This window comes from Monodon monoceros, unplaced genomic scaffold (assembly GCF_005190385.1).
Source record: "Monodon monoceros isolate NGI ecotype Baffin Bay Population unplaced genomic scaffold, NGI_Narwhal_1 Super_Scaffold_18, whole genome shotgun sequence".
Taxonomy (NCBI): Eukaryota; Metazoa; Chordata; class Mammalia; order Artiodactyla; family Monodontidae; genus Monodon; species Monodon monoceros.
The window spans coordinates 151,951,639-151,970,363 of record NW_021703774.1 but is presented as its reverse complement, the minus strand read 5'-3'; the positions used below and the strand labels follow the sequence as shown (position 1 = coordinate 151,970,363).

Below are 18,725 nucleotides of genomic sequence, written 5' to 3'. Positions count from 1 at the left end.
CTAGGTGAGGGCAGGCTGAATGAAGGAATTAAGGAAAGGATAAGTAAATGAATGATTCTAAGGAGTAACCCCCCCCGCCCCGATTTCTAGGGTTCTGAAAAGAAAAAGAACAGAGATTCAGGCACACTCAAGAGTTTCTCAAAACCAAGCCAAACCAAATCAGACCATAAACCAGTTTAAGAGACTGAAATTATAGGAAACAAGTACAAAAAGCTAGTGGGCAGGGCTTGAAAAAACATTCTCTGGCCTTTGAAGTGGGAGGCCCAGCCCATGGAAATTGGGGGGATGGGGGAGGGATGCTAGGGGCCAGAGATAGGGGGACACTGGGAGACTTTCTGCCTTTCCTGGGGCTGGGGGTTTTTTAGTGAAGGGCTTACTGACCTCCTCTTCTCTGGATAGCCCAGGCTTATCAAGAAGCAGGCCCAGGTGGGGAGTTCTAGGAAGCCCTAGAAGCCCCCGAGACCCTCCACCCCACTGACCTGGAGCCCCTGCAGGAGAGGGAAGTCAAGCAGTGGCTCAAAGATACAGTCATCCTCCGGGTTTGGGACTAGGGGCTCTGGGGTACCCAGGGGGCTGGTCTGGAACCAGAGGTTCTCATAGGACTTGGGGCTGGGGGTGAGGCCCCCCAAGAGGGGCTGAGTGGAGTCGCAGCGGAGGTAGTGCCCAGGCCGTGGGCCTGTGGGGCTGCCCAGCACCTGTACGTAAAGGACCTGGTCACTGGTGCCAGACTGGGGCTGGGGCTGGATACGAGGTACTCTTGGGTCCCCCTGGAGCACATAGGCCTGGACCAGGCTGGGGAGGCCACAGGTCCCTGAGCTGTCATTGGACTCCCAGGGTCCTGGCTTCTTCTCTTCCTCCTCTAGCACCGTGATCTTGGTGATGGGTGGCATGCTGGAGTCCCGAAGGCTGGGCAGCTGGAAGGTATCCTGGACATAAGGATGTGGGGTGAGGGCCTGGTTCATTTCAGATATCTGCCCCAGCCACTTCCTGCTGCTCTTTGCTGAAACTCAAAGGGTTACTCAAAGGATGCAAAGCATCTCATGTTACTGACACGTGTTATGTGCTGTTTAGACTTAGCCTGGTGAATCTCCCCAACTCTTCTGCATGGGGTTAGTCCCATTTCACAGTGAGGTGACTGAGGGTTTGAATGGGTAGAGCAGGGATTCGCACTCAGGTCTGCTTTGCTCCAAAGAGGTGAAGTGATGGGAAGGCCTGAGTACTCCTCCTCAGAGGAGTATCCCTTCACTTTGAGCCTGGGGTGGGAGCCTAACCCCCAGCCCCATTTCCCTCTCCCTCTAGTGTTCTCACCTCCGTTGTGATGGTAGGCACCCAGGAACCCAGGCTGCTGTGGGCTGGGTCTGGAACACTTGGCCAGAGGGGATTCTTCCTGCTGGAGAAGTGGGCAGGTGAAGGCTAGGTCAGGCATGCCCTCCCATCTTTCCATCCTTTTTCCCACCTACTCACAGCAGCTGAAGGGATGACCCCTTCATGTAGAGAGGAGAAGGTGGAGGGCCCGACCCCCAGACCTGGGTCCTGAGGCCTGGCAAGGCTGAGACGAGCCTAGACCGGCTCACTCAGGCCTGCACTTCCCTGCAGGCAGGGTTAGTTGGCTGTCATGCCTCTCAAAAGGACTCACCTGGGTCTGCAGCAGAGCTGGGCAGCCCCACAGAGGCAGATGAGCAAGACCAGGAGGCCAAAGAGGCCCAGGAGGATGTGCAGCTCAGACTCCTCTAGAGTGAGGGGAAAGCCAGAAGAGGCAAGAGTGCACGTAGGTAAGGCTGGGCTTCCTCCCTCAGACTGGGGTCCAAGGGCAGGGCTGGGTCTCCTCCCTCAAATCAGGGGATCCATGCAAGGCTTATCTACTTGCAAAATGGAGATCCTTTGGGTGAGGCACCCTCCCAACAGCCTTGTCCTGCCAGCCCCCTTCTCCCCTTACCTAGGGCCAAGGTCATCAGGGTGAGGCTTGTACTGTTGGTGGCCCACACCTGGCTGGCAGCCATGAGGTGGACATGGTACAAGCTGGAAGGCTCCAGGCCACGGAGGACAAAGCTATGGGAGGAGGCGTTCAGGACAGTGGCTGGGAGGAGAGGAGAATGGTGAGTCTGGGTTGGCTGCTGAGCCGCCCCAAGGCTTCTGAACCCGCCCTCTCTGGCCTTCTGGGGCTGTGGGGCACTGAGGATAGACTCACAGAAGGACCGGTCCTGAGCATTGGTCCAGAAGATAGTGTAGTGGGTAAGGGGGCTCCTCCCCAGCTCAGGGGCCTCGGGTACCCACTCCAGCTGGGCCCAAGTCTTGCCAATGTGCCTTAGATGCAGCTCTGGGCCATGGGAGGGGGCTGCCGGAAGAGAGAGGTACAGGGGCTGACAGGGAGCGGGGCAGCGGGGAGAGCCCAGTTGGACTTCTTGTGGCTCCCCAGACCCAAGAACTGGGACACTTTGTGGGGGTGGGTGATAGGAGAGAGTCCAGGGGGACTCATGTCCAAGCCTCATTATCCCAGGAACTTTCCCTGAATCCCACCGACTGCTAATAAGTGGTTGAACTGGGATTTGAACCTGCTCCTCTTTGACTCCAAAGCCTTGCTACCTGATTTCTGCCAGGCCTGATTTTGTCTGGTTCATTATTTCTGCCACTGACTCTCTAAGTTTATGCCAGGCCCTCAGTTTAATTTCTATCACACGTGACACCGGATCAGTTTTTGCCAGACTGGCTCCCTGAATTCTGCCGTGCTCACTGCCCAATTTCTGTTACCCCACCACCTGACTTCTTTCCAGCTGCAGGGGTCCAGTGTAAGCCAGAGGTAATCTTAGGATTGGGAGAGACCCTCTTCTGGGCCAGAGGTAGGGGAGGAAGAAAATGTTCCCTCGTATTCCTGATTTTGGGGGCCTAGACAGGCCTTGAGAGAGAGGAGAGGATTCTGAGAAAAGGCTTGGTGGCTGACGAACCCATCTCTTGGGAGTAAGCATAGATGTGCTGGGAGGGTCCTTTGGTGTCCTGGTACAGGGGGGTCACAGTGATCTCATAGAGCTGAAAGGGCCTGATGTTCTCTGTAGAGAGAAAATAGGGGCACCCTGGTTAGGGGCTAGCCTCTGATGATGGTCGGGGGCTAACCTCAGACTTCAGGGGTAACCTGGGCCTCATTCTGCAGGGCTGGCCTCTGCAGTCTCTTCTTCAGACCATTTGGTGTGGGTAAGGGGCAAAGAGTGGGAGAGCTAGGAAGGTGGCAGAGTCAGGGCTGGAAACAGAGGATCCAGTTAGACTGCAGGAGGGACTTCCTGATTCTGAGGATGTGAAAAGAGAACAGTGAGAGAACAGTGAAAGAACAGGAAAGACTGGGGAATCTGCGTCTTTAGGGTGGTTCAGCTCGCCCCTTGCCTACTGTCAGGCAGGTAAAATGTCCCTCCCTCTCCCGGGCCCTGCCCACCTGCCCAGCCCCCCAGGCCTGCCTCACCCTGCAGCAGGGTCCCTGCAATGCTTCCATTATGCTCCATCCGCCACGTCTTAGGGCTGCCGCTGGGGCTGGGGGGACCGAGGCCCCACTCAATGACATAGCCCCGAGGCTGAGGGCTGGGGGGCTCCCAGCCCACCCAGAGGCTGTGAGGGTCTCGAGCCACGGTGTGGAGTCTGCCCAGGGGTGGGCCTGGAGACAGAGTAGGAGACGATGACATGAAGATGAAAAGAATGCAGGCCCTGGAGCCAGATGCCTGGGTTCAATCTGGCCTTTGCTACTTACAAGCTGGGTGACCTTGGGTAAGTCAACATCTGAGCCTCAGTTTCCTCATCTGTAAGTGGAAACGATGATAAAAGTTTCTACCTCGTAGGGTCATGGTGCAGATTAAATGAGGTGGTACATGAAACAGGCCTGGCATGGAGTAGTGCTTGGTGATGATGAAAGCTAACCCTGTGTGGTTCTCGGTATGTATTAATTCACGGAGTCTGCTAACAGTCCCATTGTGGGGCACAGCTACGGTCCCCATCTTAGCAATGAGAAAACTGAGACAGGGAGGCTAAGTAACTTGCCTAGGGTCACATGGCTGGGAAATGGGAATATTAGCTATTGTTATTGTGAGTCTCACTTCATGAGGACCCATGTTCAGGGGCACCTGGGGTTGGTAGTGGCTGATCCCCTGAGAATGAGCATTTCACTCAGGGACTGTGTTCGAGCTGGAAAAACTTAGGGCTTTCTTTCCCATTTCCTTGGCAGAATAGACTGTGTGTGTGTAGGCACCACCACCGGCTTAACCTGGTTCTGGCTAATGATAATAATAATAGCTAACACATATGGAGCAGTTACTTTGTGCCAGGCACATGTCTTAACTCGTAATCTTCACAGCGATGCTTTGAGTTAGATACTGTATCATCCCCATTTGCTAAATGAGTAAACTGAGGCCAGAGAGGGTAAGTAACTTGCCCAGATCACATTGCTAGCAAGTGACAGGGCTAGATTTGAACCCAGGCAGTCTAGCCTCCGAATTTACATGCGTAACCATCATGCTCTACTAGCTGCTGGCCCCCTTTACCTCCGCTCTCCAAGAAGACCACTGGGGTGGGATGAGAGGTCCCAGCTGTGTTATAGGCCTCAAGGATCACCTCCCGGGCTTCTGAAGGCAGTTGGAAGGTACAGTTTAGCTCCGTGGTGTTGCAGAGCATTGGGTCTGCCCCAGCCTGGTCTGAGGGTCTCAAGGAGACCAGGTACCCTTGGATCTGCCCGCTGTCTTCCTCCAGGGGCACTGGCTGCAGTGGGCATAGGGGGAAAAAGATAAGGGGATGCTCAGCTCATCTGGAGTCGGGGAGAGCTTCTGGATGGGGTGGCCATGTCCCAAGAACTAAGTCCCCCAGGCTGGGAGCCAGCCCTCCTCCCTCTGTGCCAGGTCCTAGGAGGGAGGGAAGGGAAAAGCAAGTCGGTGTCTGCAGCAGGCAGCAAACTAGATGAGTCCTCCACTGTAGTCTTTCCAGAAGGGCCCTACCCAGCTTCCCACCCAGGCACATGCAAAGTGAGTGCAAATCACCTACAAATGCATCCAAGCCTCCGAAACCTGTTGGAGTCCTGAGCCCCAGCTTGCAGGGGTCTGTTTGGGTTGAAAGAGGTGGAGGGATGGCCTTCAGAGGGGGTTACCTGCCAGAACAGCTGCACGTCCACCGTCCTGGGGTCCAGCTGCCTCTGCCGCCACCATGTGTCCATTCTGACAGTGGGGGCTGTGGGTGGAGCAGGAGGAGAGGGTCAGGGAGGGCCCTGGAGGCCAGACTGGGTCCTGATGGCTGCTCCCAGCCTGTCACCACCCACTTACCCCGTTGTGTGGTGGTCAGCTCCAGGCTGGGGCTCCAGTTGCTCCAGTGGCCAGGCAGGCGCCAGCGGGTGCAGCGCATCTGCAGGGCATAGGCTGTGGATGGGAGGAGCCCGCATAGCTCATACTGGAGGGTCCTGGAGGGCAGGGCGCCCACCTGGTGGAGGGGACGTGGCTCTGAGCCTGAATCTCTGTGCCCTTCGGTGCCAGCTCAACTTACCCTGCCCTCAGCCAGCCCCACCCCAGTCTCCTGAGGTTGCCCTCCGCCTCACCAGGTCCCAGCTAGCTTCTCCAAGCAGAGGCTGGTGGCGCAGCTCACACTTCTGATCTATGTGTAGGCTTGGCTTCCAGGTCTCCCAGCGCAACCTCAGGCAGCCTGGCTGGGGTGGGGCCACCTCAGGGCTGGGCCCCAGGGCCCACAGTGTGGGGGGCTCCAGTTTCACTGCAAAGAGAGGGGTCGTCAGACCCTTTCTCTGATCAGTCCTATCGGGCTCTATCCTAGCTTCCACTTGTCTCCCTGTCTGTGGTTCCATTTCTTCTCTGGGTCTCCATTTATGGGATCTCTGTGTCTTTCTGTTTCTCTCTGTGTCTCTTCATCTCTGTGTCATCCTGTTTCTGCAGGTCTGTCTGTTTCTCTCTCTGTTTCATACTCTTGCCCCAGGGCCTTTGCACTGGTTGTTCTCTCTGCCTGGAGCACTTACCTTCCGGATATCCAGTGGCTTCCTCCCTCATTTCCTCCAAGGATCTTCTCAAATGTCACCTTCTCAGTGAGGCCTTCCCTGACCACCTTCCTGAAATAGCAATAGCCCCCTCTCCCTGTCGCGTCCCCCTGCTCAGTTTCCTCATCATGTTGCCGTTACCCGACATTCTATTTTGTTTATTTTGCCCACTAGAATGTAACATTTCAGGGGCAAGATTTTTGCCTTTTTGTTTACTACCGTATCCCCAGCACCTAGAACAGCGCCTAGCGCAGAGTGGGCACTTCAAGAAATTTGCAGAAAGAATTAATGAGTGTATCTCTTTGCCTCTGTGTTTCTTCCGCGTCCTTGTCTGGGTCTCCACAGCTCTGTCTACGACTGCATCCACTTTGTTTTTCTCTCTCCTCCTCCTCTACCTCTAGGTCTTGCAGCGTCTCATTGCCTGTCGCTGGGTCTGTGTTTCCCTCCCCGTGCCTCTCTGTGTCCGCCCCTGGTGGGGGCCGCTCCCCTCCCCCACACTCAGTGTCACCCACCGACGTCCATGGGGACAAGGCACAGCTTTGGGGACACGCTGGTTCCCAGCGCGTTCTTGGCCTGCACCCAGATGCCCATGTTCTGGTACAGCTGTAGGTGTTTGCGGGGGATGGAGCAGTGGCTCTGCCCGTCCTCAGGCACGCAGTCGGGGATGGAGTCCTCCCGGCTCTGACAGTTGCCCCGGCTCCTGCCAACGGGCCAGGCTTGGGTGTCAGGTGGGGGAAGAAAGCGAGGCTCCCTTCTCCCTCCCGTCTTTGGCTCTCGCTCCCCACCCCTACAGTCCTACCCATGCTCTGTCCCAGGACCCAAAGGAATGGGGGCTGGCGTAGAGAGCCCTACTCACTTGAAGCTCTTCAGGGTGAAGTTGGTGGACAGGTGGGTGTTGGGGCCTGGCTCCCACTGGCAGGTGAGGCTGTTGGTTGTGAGGTTCATGAGGCAGGACAGGTTGTGGGGTGTGGCGGGAGGGTCTGTGTATGGGGTGGGGAGAGTGAGGGCTTCAGGTAAGACCACTCAGAAAACTCCTACTGGGACCACTTGGCCTCGTTTCCTTGCCCTGGGTCATTTCCTTGTCTCCATGCAGGGTGACCCCAGAGGGGCAGCCCTGGGGGAAGCTAAGTTACAGGCACATACAGGGATAAGTAACACAGAGTCTCCAACCCTCTCAACTCTGCCCCCTTTGACAGTAACAGTGTAGCATCTGGTTTTCATCCTGGTTCTGCCATTCATTAGCTGTGTGATCTTGAAGTCACCTAACGGCTCTGTGCCTCAGTTTCCTCATCTGAAAAATGGGGGTAATGGTAATATACCTACCCCCTAGGGTTCTTGTGAGGGCTGAGTGACTTACTATGTATACAGTGCTCAGAGCAGTGCCTGGCTAATAGCGAGTGCTCTGTAGTGTTAGCTTTCGCTATTGTTGATTCTTAAATGAGAACCTTGGTCTTTCTTTGTTTTTAGTTATGCATTGGCTTGGCCCAAATCCATCCTTCTCAGTTTGAACAGAAGGCTGAGACTGGGGTAGGGGAGAAGCTGGGAGCAAGCCCAGCTCATAGAGGATATCCTCCCTGGAGACACTCTCCTATGGCTGAGGGCTTGGGCTTACTCGGCAGCCATATGGAATAGTGGTTACTATACTGGCTTTCGAGCCACACTGCCTGTTATAAATCTTGGCTCCATCCTTATTAGTTTGTGACCTTTAGCATGTCACTTACCCTCCCCGAGCCTCGGTTTTCCCCATCTGCAAAATGGGGCTAAATAACACTACCCACTGGTAGGGAAGATGACGTGATATTGTGCCTTTAAAGTGCTTCTTGAGCAAGAGCTTAAGAAAGAATAGTTCTTATTAGTATTGGCAGGAGGGCATTGGAGGCAGAGTGGGTGGATGGCTGCAGGGACTCACAGCCTGCCTGTAGCTCAGCCTGGTCCAGGATCTGCAGGCTGTTGCCCCAGTGCAGGCAGCAGGAGAGAAGGGCCCGAGAGCGGTTGAGGTGGGGCAAGGTGATGGTGGACTGCAGGGTCCCATTCGGCAGGTACTGCTGCCTCTCCCCGGGCTGAAGCTCTGCTTCCAACTTCCATACAATGTGCGATTCCGAGTCCAGGCGGCTGCAGTTCTGGCTGATGGTGCAGGAGGCTGTGATGGGATCCCCCAGGCGGACGATGGGGGCTGAGAGGCTGATGTGCCCGCACTGCTCCAGGCCTGGGGTGGAAGAGAAGGGGCCGTAAGTGATTCCTCTGCTTGGCAGAGCCGGGCTCCTAGACTCAGTACCCCTAGACTCTGTGCCGTTACCTTCATGCTTTACCTCCCAAGACGTGTCACTGGAATGGGGAGGATGTGTATGGGGACCGTGAGAGGCTCTGGGGGTGAGATCAAGATAGCGGTGTGTGGGTAAATGTTTATCAGCTGGCTATACAGAGAGAAACAGATCCTGGTTTGTAGCCTGGGCTGCTTTCCCTGGTGTAAATATTCCCACCGTGGCTGATTGCAAGCTACCAGTGTGACATCACTGAATGTGAACCTGGGAAGAGATGTACACAATCAGCACTTGCAAGCCAACCCCAGCACGCCACCAGATGGGAGATTAGTCCCCTCCCCAGCAGTGGTGAAACAATGGTTAGAATGATAAGAACCCCACAGCCACAGCAATCTTTTCAGATTTCAAATCTGTTACCCCATCTTGATTATAGCACTTCAATGGTACGTTATTCCTCTGAAAGGCAGTATGGTATGGTGGGTAAGATCATGGATGTTGGAACTAGACTGCCTAGGTTTAGAGCCTGGTTCTATTGCTTATTAATTATGTGACCTTGATGTGTCACTGAGACTTTCTGTGCCTCAGTTTTCTCATCTGTAAAATGGGGATAAAAAAGTCCCTACCTTAGTTTTGCTGGAAGGATTAGATGTGAGAACACGTGTAAGGCACTTAGAACAGTGCCTATCATGTAAATATTTGCTGCCATGATTAGGATAAAGACTCAGATCCTTCTCACAGCCCTTGTGGCCTGGCCCCTGCCTAGCCCTCCTGGTTCCAGCTCAGACCATTCTTTTCCAGCTCCCATCACTCTGGCCTTCTTGCTATTTCTTGAAAGCGCCATGCTCCCTCCAATCTCCGGATCTTTGTACCTGCTGATCCTTTTGGAGGTGCTCCTTTGCTTCTCTCCCACCCCTCCTTCACCTGGTTAACATTTAGGCATCTTACGGGGAACCAGACCAGGTTCCGACCAACCAGACCAGGCCAAGCCCCTTGAACTTTCCCAAAGCTCTTATTATCCTTCATAATTATGTAGTCATGTGATTATTTGCTTGTTTGTCCCCCAAACTAGACCATGGGTTTTGTGAGGCCAGAGACCTCGGCTGTTTCACTCATTGCTGCATTCCCAGCACCTAGCACAGAGCAGGCCCTTGGTGGATACGTGTGGAATAAACGAGTAAGCACTTTGCCCACGATGCCTTCTCTCCTCTCCCAGGTGTTCTTCAGCCCATTTTGCTGATGGGGGTGCTGAGCCCTTAAGAGGAGGAGCAATTTGTTTAGGGTCACAGAGCAAGTTCATGGAGGCTTCTACTACTCCACAGACTCAGAATTTCAGACTAGAAGGAAACTTGCCAACTGTTTACTTCAAAACTCCACCTGATACTGAGTCCTCCACAGCAGGGCTAGGATGGCCTAGTTTTGTATGGCCTGTCAGCTAAGAACATTTTTTATATGTCTAAAGGGTTGAAAACCAAACCAAACAAAAACCAAACAAGAACATGCAACAGAGACTGTATGTGGCCTGCAAAGCTGAACATTACATCAGACAAAGTTTGCCGACCCCTGCTGTGCCTTGGCTTGCATACCCCCAGAGATGGGAGGCTCTCTACCTATCAAGATAGAGTTTCCATAGTGTGGAGAGCTCTGCCTGGGATTCTTTTTATTTTATTTTATTTATTTACTTTTTGGCCATGCCATGTGGCATGCGGGATCTTAGTTTCATGAGGAGGGATCAAACCCATGCCCCCTGCAGTGGAAGCGTAGAGTCCTAACCACTGGACCACCAGGGAATTCCCCGGGATTCTATACTTCAGGATTAAAGCTGCCTCCTTTCGTCTTCCACCCTGATCCCTTTGCTGCCCGTGAAGGCTGCACAGGACTCAGGGGTTCCTTCTGACAAAACGGCACAGATTTGCAGGCAAGACCTGGGTCTACCCCACCTTCTCCGGGCTGGCCAGCCCAGGTCCTCTTACTTTTCCTCAGAGGTGGTGGTTTACCTACAGAGGTCTATGCATGGGAGCCTGGCTACCCCACATCTGTGGCCCAGTTGATTCTTTTGGGATTCTCTGGGAGTCCCAGGAGCACTGTGGCAGTGCTGGGAAATGCTTCCCTCCTCCACTCCCAGCATCTCTCCCTGTGCTCCCCCCTCCCCTTGGCACCCTCGCTCCTGGCCACACTCACTTCTGGGGAGCAGCAGGATGATCAGAGCAGCTCTCGCTAGGTTCCAGGCTCCCAGCCCCGCCATAGTGCCGGCTTGGTGCTCACCTGGAGGCAGAGGGGGATGGTTAAAGTCATGGGCTTCGCAGTCAGAGCTGAGCTTAGTCCTTGCTCTGCCACAGTGTGGCTTCGGCCAGGTTACTTGATCTCTCCGAGCCTAGTTTCATTGCAAAATTGAGGTAACAACAGCCTATACTGCATAGGGTTTTGGGAGGAGGACCCAAAATGATACAAGTCAAGGGCTTCACGCAGGGCCTGGCACATAGGAGACGACTCTGTAAGTGACAGCCGCTGTTATTATTCTATTTGCCTTCCAGGAGAGAGCAGGGAAAGGAGCCGCAGGGAACAGTATTCTTCTCCACTTCCGTTCTCTCTTAGCTGGGTTTCCCCCACAAAGCAGAGGCTGAGATGAAGGCTTGCATGCAGGGAGTTTCTTTTGGGAAGGTTCCAGGAACAGAGTGAGGGAGTGGGGAGAATGAAATGGGTAAGGAGGGAAAGCCAACACAAGGGTTCGTCATCGAGCCAGTCACATTTATGGACAACTGGGGCTCAGTCCTGCTGGAACCTTCCAAGGAGCCATGTAGAACACGCCTCAAGAACTGTCCACCCAAGGGACAGTTCATCCCTTGGCTGGCTGAGAGAATGGGAACATTTATTCTCCAGTTCCTGCCCCCCGTTGGTCAAGGGCTGTCCCTTGGTGTATTAATTCTCTGGCATGTCCATGTTGCACATGCATGAGTACCAGGCAGGTTCTCCTGGGTGAGCCATGCTCAAAGTCCTTTCCTCTAACGCTGGTGAATATCAGAGACGCTCCCTGGCAGAAAGGGACAACTCCACAGAGTAGCTGAGGACAGGTTACACCTTCGGAAGCTGGCTGCTGCAGAGATGGCTAAAGGGAAGGTGGGCTGGAGGATACCCCCAATTCTGGGCACAGACCTCTGGAGGCCTTCTGGGGCCAGGCATCCTGTGGTCATGGCGACAGTGCCCAGATGGAGGGAGCATTAGTTCCCTCTAATTAGTTCATTAGTCTCAGGAAGTATGCATGGGTTTCTACCGCTGGGGTGGGCTTCCAGCCTTTCCACTCTGCTCCCACTGGGGTCTTGGGGCCAGACACCTGATCCTCCAGCACTAATTGACGCTCTTGGTGGCAGGTCAGTGGGAATCACCAGCCTGTACGTACATGAACACATACATGTACGTGGTGTCTCAGCTGATCCCCTGTGCTCAGAAAGAATTAAACTCCTCTCCCTTTTCTCTCCCTCCAAGACAGAGGTGTGAATAAGAAATGCCCAGATACCCAAGGCTATTCCTGCCTGCCTGGGTCTTACTTAAACCCCTGGTCTATCCTTATGTGTTGCAGTATCAGGACACCAGGTGAATGCTAGCCCATAAGTCACCTTTTTGCAAATCAAGAAAAAAGCGCCCCTTCCTCTGGACGAATGCAGCCCCACACTCGGACCTGGCAACTAGAGAACAGGCTGAATTTCAACCTCTGCTTGCTGGGCAGCTTTGTGCAGTGAGAAACCTGCGCAACTGTTCAGAGCACCCCAGTCTACCAATCAGTGGTTGGCAACTTTCTTCTTACAGCATGCCAGTATGATTATCCACCATGCACACTTGTTGGGGAAGATTTAGCCTCCTTGGCCCAGATTTTGGGACACTGGTGCCCATCTCCATGTATTTTTGATCATATCCCAGCCCTCCTGCCCAGCGAATTACCACTTCATCCCTCTCTATTGGCTCCTGTCCAGAGTGGGCAATGCAACCTCAAACCCCCAGGGGCCCAGGCATCCTCTCCCAGGGTTGCCAAGGGTTGGCACATTTGGCATCAGTCCCTGGTCCCCCACGGCAGCCCTGGGTGCTCCCTACCCCAGCTGAGTGGGATCTGGGGCCAGGTAGAGCATGGTCTCACTCTCTGGGGGCCCAACACTGAGTCAGACCACCTGGTCTGAACCCCGGCTCCACCACTTACCAGCTTGGTGACCTTGGACAAGTTACTTCACTTTTCTGAGCCTCAGTTACCCCGTCTGTGAAAGAGGGATAACAATAGCACTCACTTCTCAGGGTGGTGGTGAGGATGGAATGAGATGGTCCCTGATAAAAGCACTTAATATGGAGCCTGCACAGAGGAAGCACTCAATAACCATGTTATTTTCACGTGCCATAAAGCGGGACACCGCCTTGTGGAATCAGCATGGTTTAGTGCCTCCCTGCCCTGCTTACAGGCTGCGTGGTCACAGCCTCCTAGGACTGCCACCTTGCTTTTGTCCGTGTCACACTGCACATTTCAAAGTCCCATTTCTGAGTCCCCTGCTCCTTGGCCCCCCAGTCTCCCCTCTTGCTCCAGCCACCTCGGCTCACTCTCTGAGTCCCAGCACACCACGCTGGCCCCTGGGGTCACTGCATCACCCCCCACTCCTTTCTGCTTTCCTCTCCTTTCCCTCCCATCACATTCAACCTTCTCCAGTTCACACCCCTCTCTCGCCTGTCCTTTCTACTCCCCTTCACGTGGATTTTTTCCATGGGAAGAGGGTTGGGGGGAGGAGGAGGCTGGGAATGAACAAAGGGAGTGGACTTCCCAGATGTGGTTCAGACAGAGAGAGACGGGCGGAAAAAGTAGGAAAGTGAGATACACAGAGCAAAACGATGGAGAGAGACTCACAGAGATAAAGACAGGCAGGAGAGAGAAAAGAGCCGGAGACAAGAATGCTGATACACAGAGACCGAGGCACTCAGAGGCCGAGAAGCAAGAGATACTCGAGATTTTCAGATTCAAGAGACAAAGGGAACCGTGAGAGACAAAAAGAGAAGCACAGAGAGACTCTGAGACAGACAGAAGCTCAGAGGCATGGCAAGCCAGAGAGGGGCTGAGGAGGAAAGGGAGATGGAGAGTGAAACAGACAGGGACGGAGAGTGAAATAGACAGGGATGGAGACCGGGAGCAGGTAAGACATAGGTTCTGAGAGAGAGACGGGGAGAGGGACAATGAGTATGCCCTTCGCTGAGTCCAGCCCTTTCCTGAGCCCAGAACAGTGTCCTCAAAGAGATATTTGTCTGTGACTTCCCCAATGCAAAGAAAAGTAGGGGCACCCTTGGAAAAGTAACTCAGTGTCCAGGGCTCTCGGTTCCAAGGGACAAATCCTAAAGGCAGGAGCTCTGCTCCCAGGCCCCCTGCATACTCACGCCCTTGACAGAGCTGGGGGAGCGTAACTGGGACTCCAGGGTCCCCTCGAGCCCAAGGCCCAGCCCTCCCTGGGGCTCCCCTACTCACGTTGGAGCCTGCGGCTGGGCGCCCGCCTGGCCTCCCTGGTCTCTGCTCTCCTCTTCAAGGCGAGTTCCTGAAAACAGCCACAGCCCGGCTGCTCTCCCCAGCCCTGTCGTCAATGGCTCGGCCTCTGACAGGCGCAGGGGCCGCGGATTGCAACGCCTGCCCAGCCTCCTTCCCGCCCTTGCATTGCTGAAGCTGGCACGGGCAGCCCCTTCCTCCCAGGAAGGAGCCTAGGAGGGAAGCTGGTGGGGCCCGGGCAGCCTTCCTGCCTCGGGGGTCTTAAAGGGGCAGAGGGATGTGGCAACGTTGTCCCCCTCCTCTGCCTCCGGATTTCCTGACCTCAAAGCTCTGAGGCTGGCAAGGCCCAGGCTCCAACCCGCTTGGGTGCCATTCCCATGCCCCCGCACCCCCCTGCCCTGGGGGAGCATCACTTGGAGACAGACCCCGGCTCGAAGGCTCGCTCGGCCCTAAGCCTCTTTTTAGCACTAGCCTTGGGGCCCTGATCCTCCCAATATTCAGAGGGGCGTCCTCCAGGTTACAGGGAATTCTGTAACACAGTACCTTCCTCCCCACTCCCTCTGCATGGCATGTTCCCTACTGTTGCCCAAAGGCCACACAGACAGAGGAATGCGGACTCTGGGGACAAGGCAGGGGATTGCCTGTGAGGCTCTGGTCTTCACAGGCTCACTAGAGATTAGTAACGTTAACTCACAGTGATTCTGCCAAACTGAATATGTTTTCATTGAGTGAAACAGACTACATTTGATGTCTTTCACAATTCCTCTGCAATTGTTTACAAATAATTTTCTGTGCATTTTTCTAAAGAGGGTTCAGACCGTTCACAGTTTATTGGGTTTATGATGCAATAAAGATTAGGTACCAACAGAGTAGCAGAGTGTCTATAACATACGACCCTTTTTAGAAAAAGTGGGTTTCTGAGTCTGCTGTGATGGGGCAGACCTGGGCTCCACTTCTCGTTCCAGTACGAAATATCCAACTGTCTGTAGCAACCTCCCCGAGGTGTCCCAGAAGGCTCATGTGCTCAACAAATCCCATTGACTCTTCTTTCAAAATATAACCAGAATCCTGGGTAGATAGGTATTCACTGTAAAGTTCAACTTGGCCATATGTTTGGATATTTTCCTGATGAAAAATTGGAAAATATAAATATCACTTAAACCAGTACCAGCCAGCTCTAAGCCATCCTTTCTCTTACCTGATTCCTTGCAGTGGCCCCCTCCCTGGTCTCCCACTTCCATTCATCCTCACCCCCCACCGCCACCCCGACCTGTCTGTTGTTCCTTCAGCAGCCAGTGTGGTACTGATGAAACAGAAGTCAATTCATGTCATCCTCTGCCCCAAACCCCCAAGGGCTCTCATCTCACTCAAAGTCAAAGCCCTTTCAATGACCTACAAAGCCCTACTCAACCCGGGGCCCATTCCCTCCCTGGCCTCTTTCCTATGATTATTCTCCCCCTTGCTCCTCTGCTCTAGCCACTCTGTTGTCCTTGTTATTTCTTGGACTTGTTAGGCTCCCTCCTGCCTCTGGGCCTTTGCACTTGCTGTTTCTTCTGCCTGGACTCTTTTCCCCAAAATCACTCTATGGGTCACTCCCTCCCCTTCTTTGGGTTTTTTGCTCAAGTGTCACTTTCTCATTGAGGCCTTCTCTGACCACCCTTAAAAAAAATTGCAACCACCCCTCACTTTCTAGCTCTCTTTCCCCCCTAATATTACCCTTTTCACCATCTGACACTGGCTGCCCCCAGCCCCACCTCCCACTAGAATAGAAGCTCCATGAGGGCAAGGGTTTTAGTCTGTTTTGTTTAGAACTTTATCTCCAGGGACTTCCCTGGTGGCGCAGTGGTTAAGAATCCGCCTGCCAATGCAGGGGACACGGGTTCGAGCCCTGGTCCGGGAAGATCCCACATGCTGCGGAGCAACTAAGCCCGTACGCCACAACTACTGAGCCTGCGTGCCTACAGCCCATGCTCCACAACAAGAGAAGTCACTGCTATGAGAAGCCCGCACACCGCAACGAAGAGTAGCTCCTGCACACCGCAACTAGAGAAAGCCCGCGTGCAGCAACGAAGACCCAACGCAGCCAATAAATAAATAAATAAATAAAATTAAAAAACCAAAACAAAACCAACTTTATCTCCAGGGTCTTCAACACTGTCACATAGGGAGCCCTCAATACATAATATTCGTTGAGTGAACGATTGAATGGATGCATCTTCCCTCCACTTCACCAAACCTGTCCCCAGTCCCTGCAAACCTCATCTTTTTTTTTTTTTTTTTTGTGGTACGCGGGCCTCTCACTGCTGTGGCCTCTCCCGTTGCGGAGCACAGGTTCCGGACACGCAGGCTCAGCGGCCATGGCTCACGGGCCTAGACGCTCCGTGGGATCGTCCCAGACCGGGACACAAACCCGCGTCCCCTGCATCAGCAGGCGGACTCTCAACCACTGCGCCACCAGGGAAGCCCTGCAAACCTCATCTTGGTAAATTATATCACCCCCAAGTCCCCCAACCCAGGGACCCAGGAGTCATTCTTCACGCCCCTCCCCCACACTGTCACCTCCAGTCAGTTCCTAATGAAGGAGAATGGGCCTTTTGTTCATCATTCAGAAAACTTGTTCCTCAAGTAGGTTGCAGGGGCATGATGGTGGGCAAAAGCAGCCCTAGTTTCTGCCTTGATGGAGCTCTCAGGCTTATCAAGAACTCAGAAATTCATCTCCTGTCTCTGCCTTTGTCAGGTCTCCCCAGCCTTCACCTGGACACATTGCTGCCTCCCTCCGGGGCTGAGCCTCCCTCACCTCCGGCTGGCCAAGTCCTGGCTCTGCCGCCGCTTGGGCACCTTGCCTGCCCTGAGCATCTCTCTGGGCTGGGTCGGGTGCCCTCCCTCCTTGGTGATGCTGTAATGCTGCAGCGGCTGTTGGCTGTCTGCTTCCTTCACTAGACTGTGCGCTCCTTGAGGGCAGAAACCACGTTCTCTTCTCTGCCTGCAGCCTCAGCACAGGGAACCCAGAATTCTCAGTGCAGATCTATTGGACTGCAGACTTTGGAGAAGCTGTTTACCCTCTCCAAGCCTCAGTTTCCTTATCTGCCACAGGGGTAATAATTCCTCCCAGGGGTTTTGTGAAGATTAAATGAGCTATGGGAGGTACGGAGCCTAGCATGGTAACAAGCACGTGGTAGGTGTTCAAGAAAATTCCTTACTTTCTTTCCGCTCTGCAGAGTTGTGTCAGAGCAAGGCTCTACTGATCTCATCTGTGCTCCATTCTCCACTGAGGACCTGCACCAGGCAGTGGAGCTGCCACAGCTGAAATGAAAATTAGATTTAAGGAGAAACTTTCCTTAGGTAAGAAGCATTAGCAGATAGAGAGGCTAAGAGCAGAGGGTGAGGAGTAGACTGCTTCGACTTCCCACTTAATGCCGTGTGGCCCTGGGCAAGTTGTTGGAGCTCTCTGAGCCTCCGTTTCATCATCTTTAAAATGGGGATAATGTTAGTATTTACTTCAGGGGATCCTCGAGAGAAATCAGTGAACTAATACGTGTGAGGCTCATGGGCCAGAGCCAGGCTCACAGTAAATGCTCAATAAATGTTTACTCTGGTGAGCTGGAAAGCACGAGACAGCTGTGAAGTCAACCCCTCCCTCTCACCTAGTGTCTGCTTTGTGGATACTTCCTCCTCCAGCTCTCCTGCCCCGCCCCCTCCTCCCTCAGACTGGGTGGCCTCTGGGGGCTGGAAACCCCAGTCAGGGAGTTCTGCAGTGGATGGGGAACCCCATGCTCCGCAGCCCTACTGTGGGTTGGGTGGTTTCAGTTTCTGCAGGCAGAGGCCAGGTGGACCAGCCAGGGTGAGTGTCCAGAAGCGGAGGCTCTGCTCATCCGCCAGGGGCTGGTTTGGCTGGAATACAGCAGTCGGCTGAGATTGTGCAAACAGGTCATTGTGCAAACACGCCCCCGTGTGTGACCTCGATTGTGCAAACAGGTATTTACTGGAGGCTGCCCAGCTTGGGCTGCCTGCTTACAAAAAGCGCCTGAGCTGTTGACTCAGAAGGAACCAGAATCTGGACACTCATTCTTCCTTGAACACACCCTGAACTCTCTGCCTCCCAGCCTTGGCTCGGGCTGTCCTCCCTTCCTGGGGTGCCCTCCTCCACCTCCATCTCTGCTTGTTGAAATTTTACCCATGCTTCAAGGCTGAGAGAAAATGCCACTAAGTCTTTCTCCATAAACTTTTCCCTCATTTGCATACTCTGGGCATTTGATAGACCTCGAAATTCACAGGTCATGTTTTCCCCTATGGCCCTTTCTAGACTCTGAGCTCCCTGAGGACAAGGACCTTTCCTTATTCTCCTCTGAAAGGTTAGGAAGCTGAGGCCCAGAGAGGGAAAGTGACCAGCCCCATGTCACACAGCCAGCTCTCTGCAGAGCTGGGCTCTAAATCAGGTCTCTGCATTTTCTGCCACACTCACTACCTCTCTTTCGACCCCCACCCCACCTCTGACCCTGGATCTTTGCTCCAGCCCCTGGGTTGTAGTGGAACTCCAGTTGGAACTTAAGGGATGAGTGGGATTTGTACAGAGGAGGGAAGGGTATTCAGGGCAGCGGAACAGCAAGAACAAAGGCATGGAGGCTGGAATGGGAAAAGTGTGTTGAAGGCTGTTAAAGAGGTAGGAAGGGCTTCCCTAGTGGCACAGTGGTTGAGAGTCCGCCTGCCGATGCAGGGGACACGGGTTCGTGCCCTGGTCCGGGAAGATCCCACATGCCGCGGAGCGGCTGGGCCTGTGAGCCATGGCCTCTGAGCCTGTGTGTCTGGAGCCTGTGCTCCACAACGGGAGAGGCCACAACAGTGAGAGGCCCGTGTACCGCAAAAAAAAAAAAAAGGGGTAGGAAGAGGTAGCACACGCCTGGGAATGGTGGGAGATGGTGGTGGGGTTAGGGCTGCATCCTAGACTCAGAGATGACATTGACTC

At 54.0% G+C, this 18,725-nt stretch overlaps 1 protein-coding gene across 2 annotated transcripts; it reads right to left on the bottom strand.

The window, feature by feature from the left end:
- Nucleotides 1-128: 128 nt before the first annotated feature.
- On the bottom strand, nt 129-12,503 carry CSF3R (colony stimulating factor 3 receptor). 2 transcript variants are annotated; one of them, XM_029229314.1, is made up of 16 exons: nt 12,449-12,503; nt 10,441-10,524; nt 7,911-8,207; nt 6,858-6,981; nt 6,514-6,701; nt 5,555-5,724; nt 5,286-5,439; nt 5,114-5,193; nt 4,518-4,731; nt 3,449-3,637; nt 2,943-3,044; nt 2,189-2,335; nt 1,937-2,077; nt 1,637-1,730; nt 1,309-1,390; nt 129-926 (listed from the first exon to the last, which is right to left on the bottom strand). In XM_029229314.1, the coding sequence occupies exons 2-16, from the start codon at nt 10,502-10,504 to the stop codon at nt 447-449; spliced, it is 2,526 nt and encodes an 841-aa protein (XP_029085147.1). In that variant the 5' UTR covers nt 10,505-10,524; nt 12,449-12,503; the 3' UTR covers nt 129-446. The 2 variants fall into 2 exon arrangements, with proteins under 2 accessions (XP_029085147.1, XP_029085148.1); XM_029229315.1 differs by having other exon boundaries at nt 1,309-1,387.
- Nucleotides 12,504-18,725: the final 6,222 nt, after the last annotated feature.

What these genes read in the sequence shown, in the direction of transcription:
- CSF3R (XM_029229314.1), bottom strand. Translation starts at nt 10,504, where the DNA reads ATGGCGGGGCTGGGAGCCTGGAACCTAGCGAGAGCTGCTCTGATCATC. An exon ending in CATCCTGCTGCTCCCCAGAA is followed by an intron (nt 8,208 to 10,440) that starts GTGAGTGTGGCC and finishes CTTCCACCCCAG; the next exon opens with GCCTGGAGCAGTGCGGGCAC. An exon ending in CAGCTCTGCTGCAGACCCAG is followed by an intron (nt 1,391 to 1,636) that starts GTGAGTCCTTTT and finishes CCACTTCTCCAG; the next exon opens with CAGGAAGAATCCCCTCTGGC.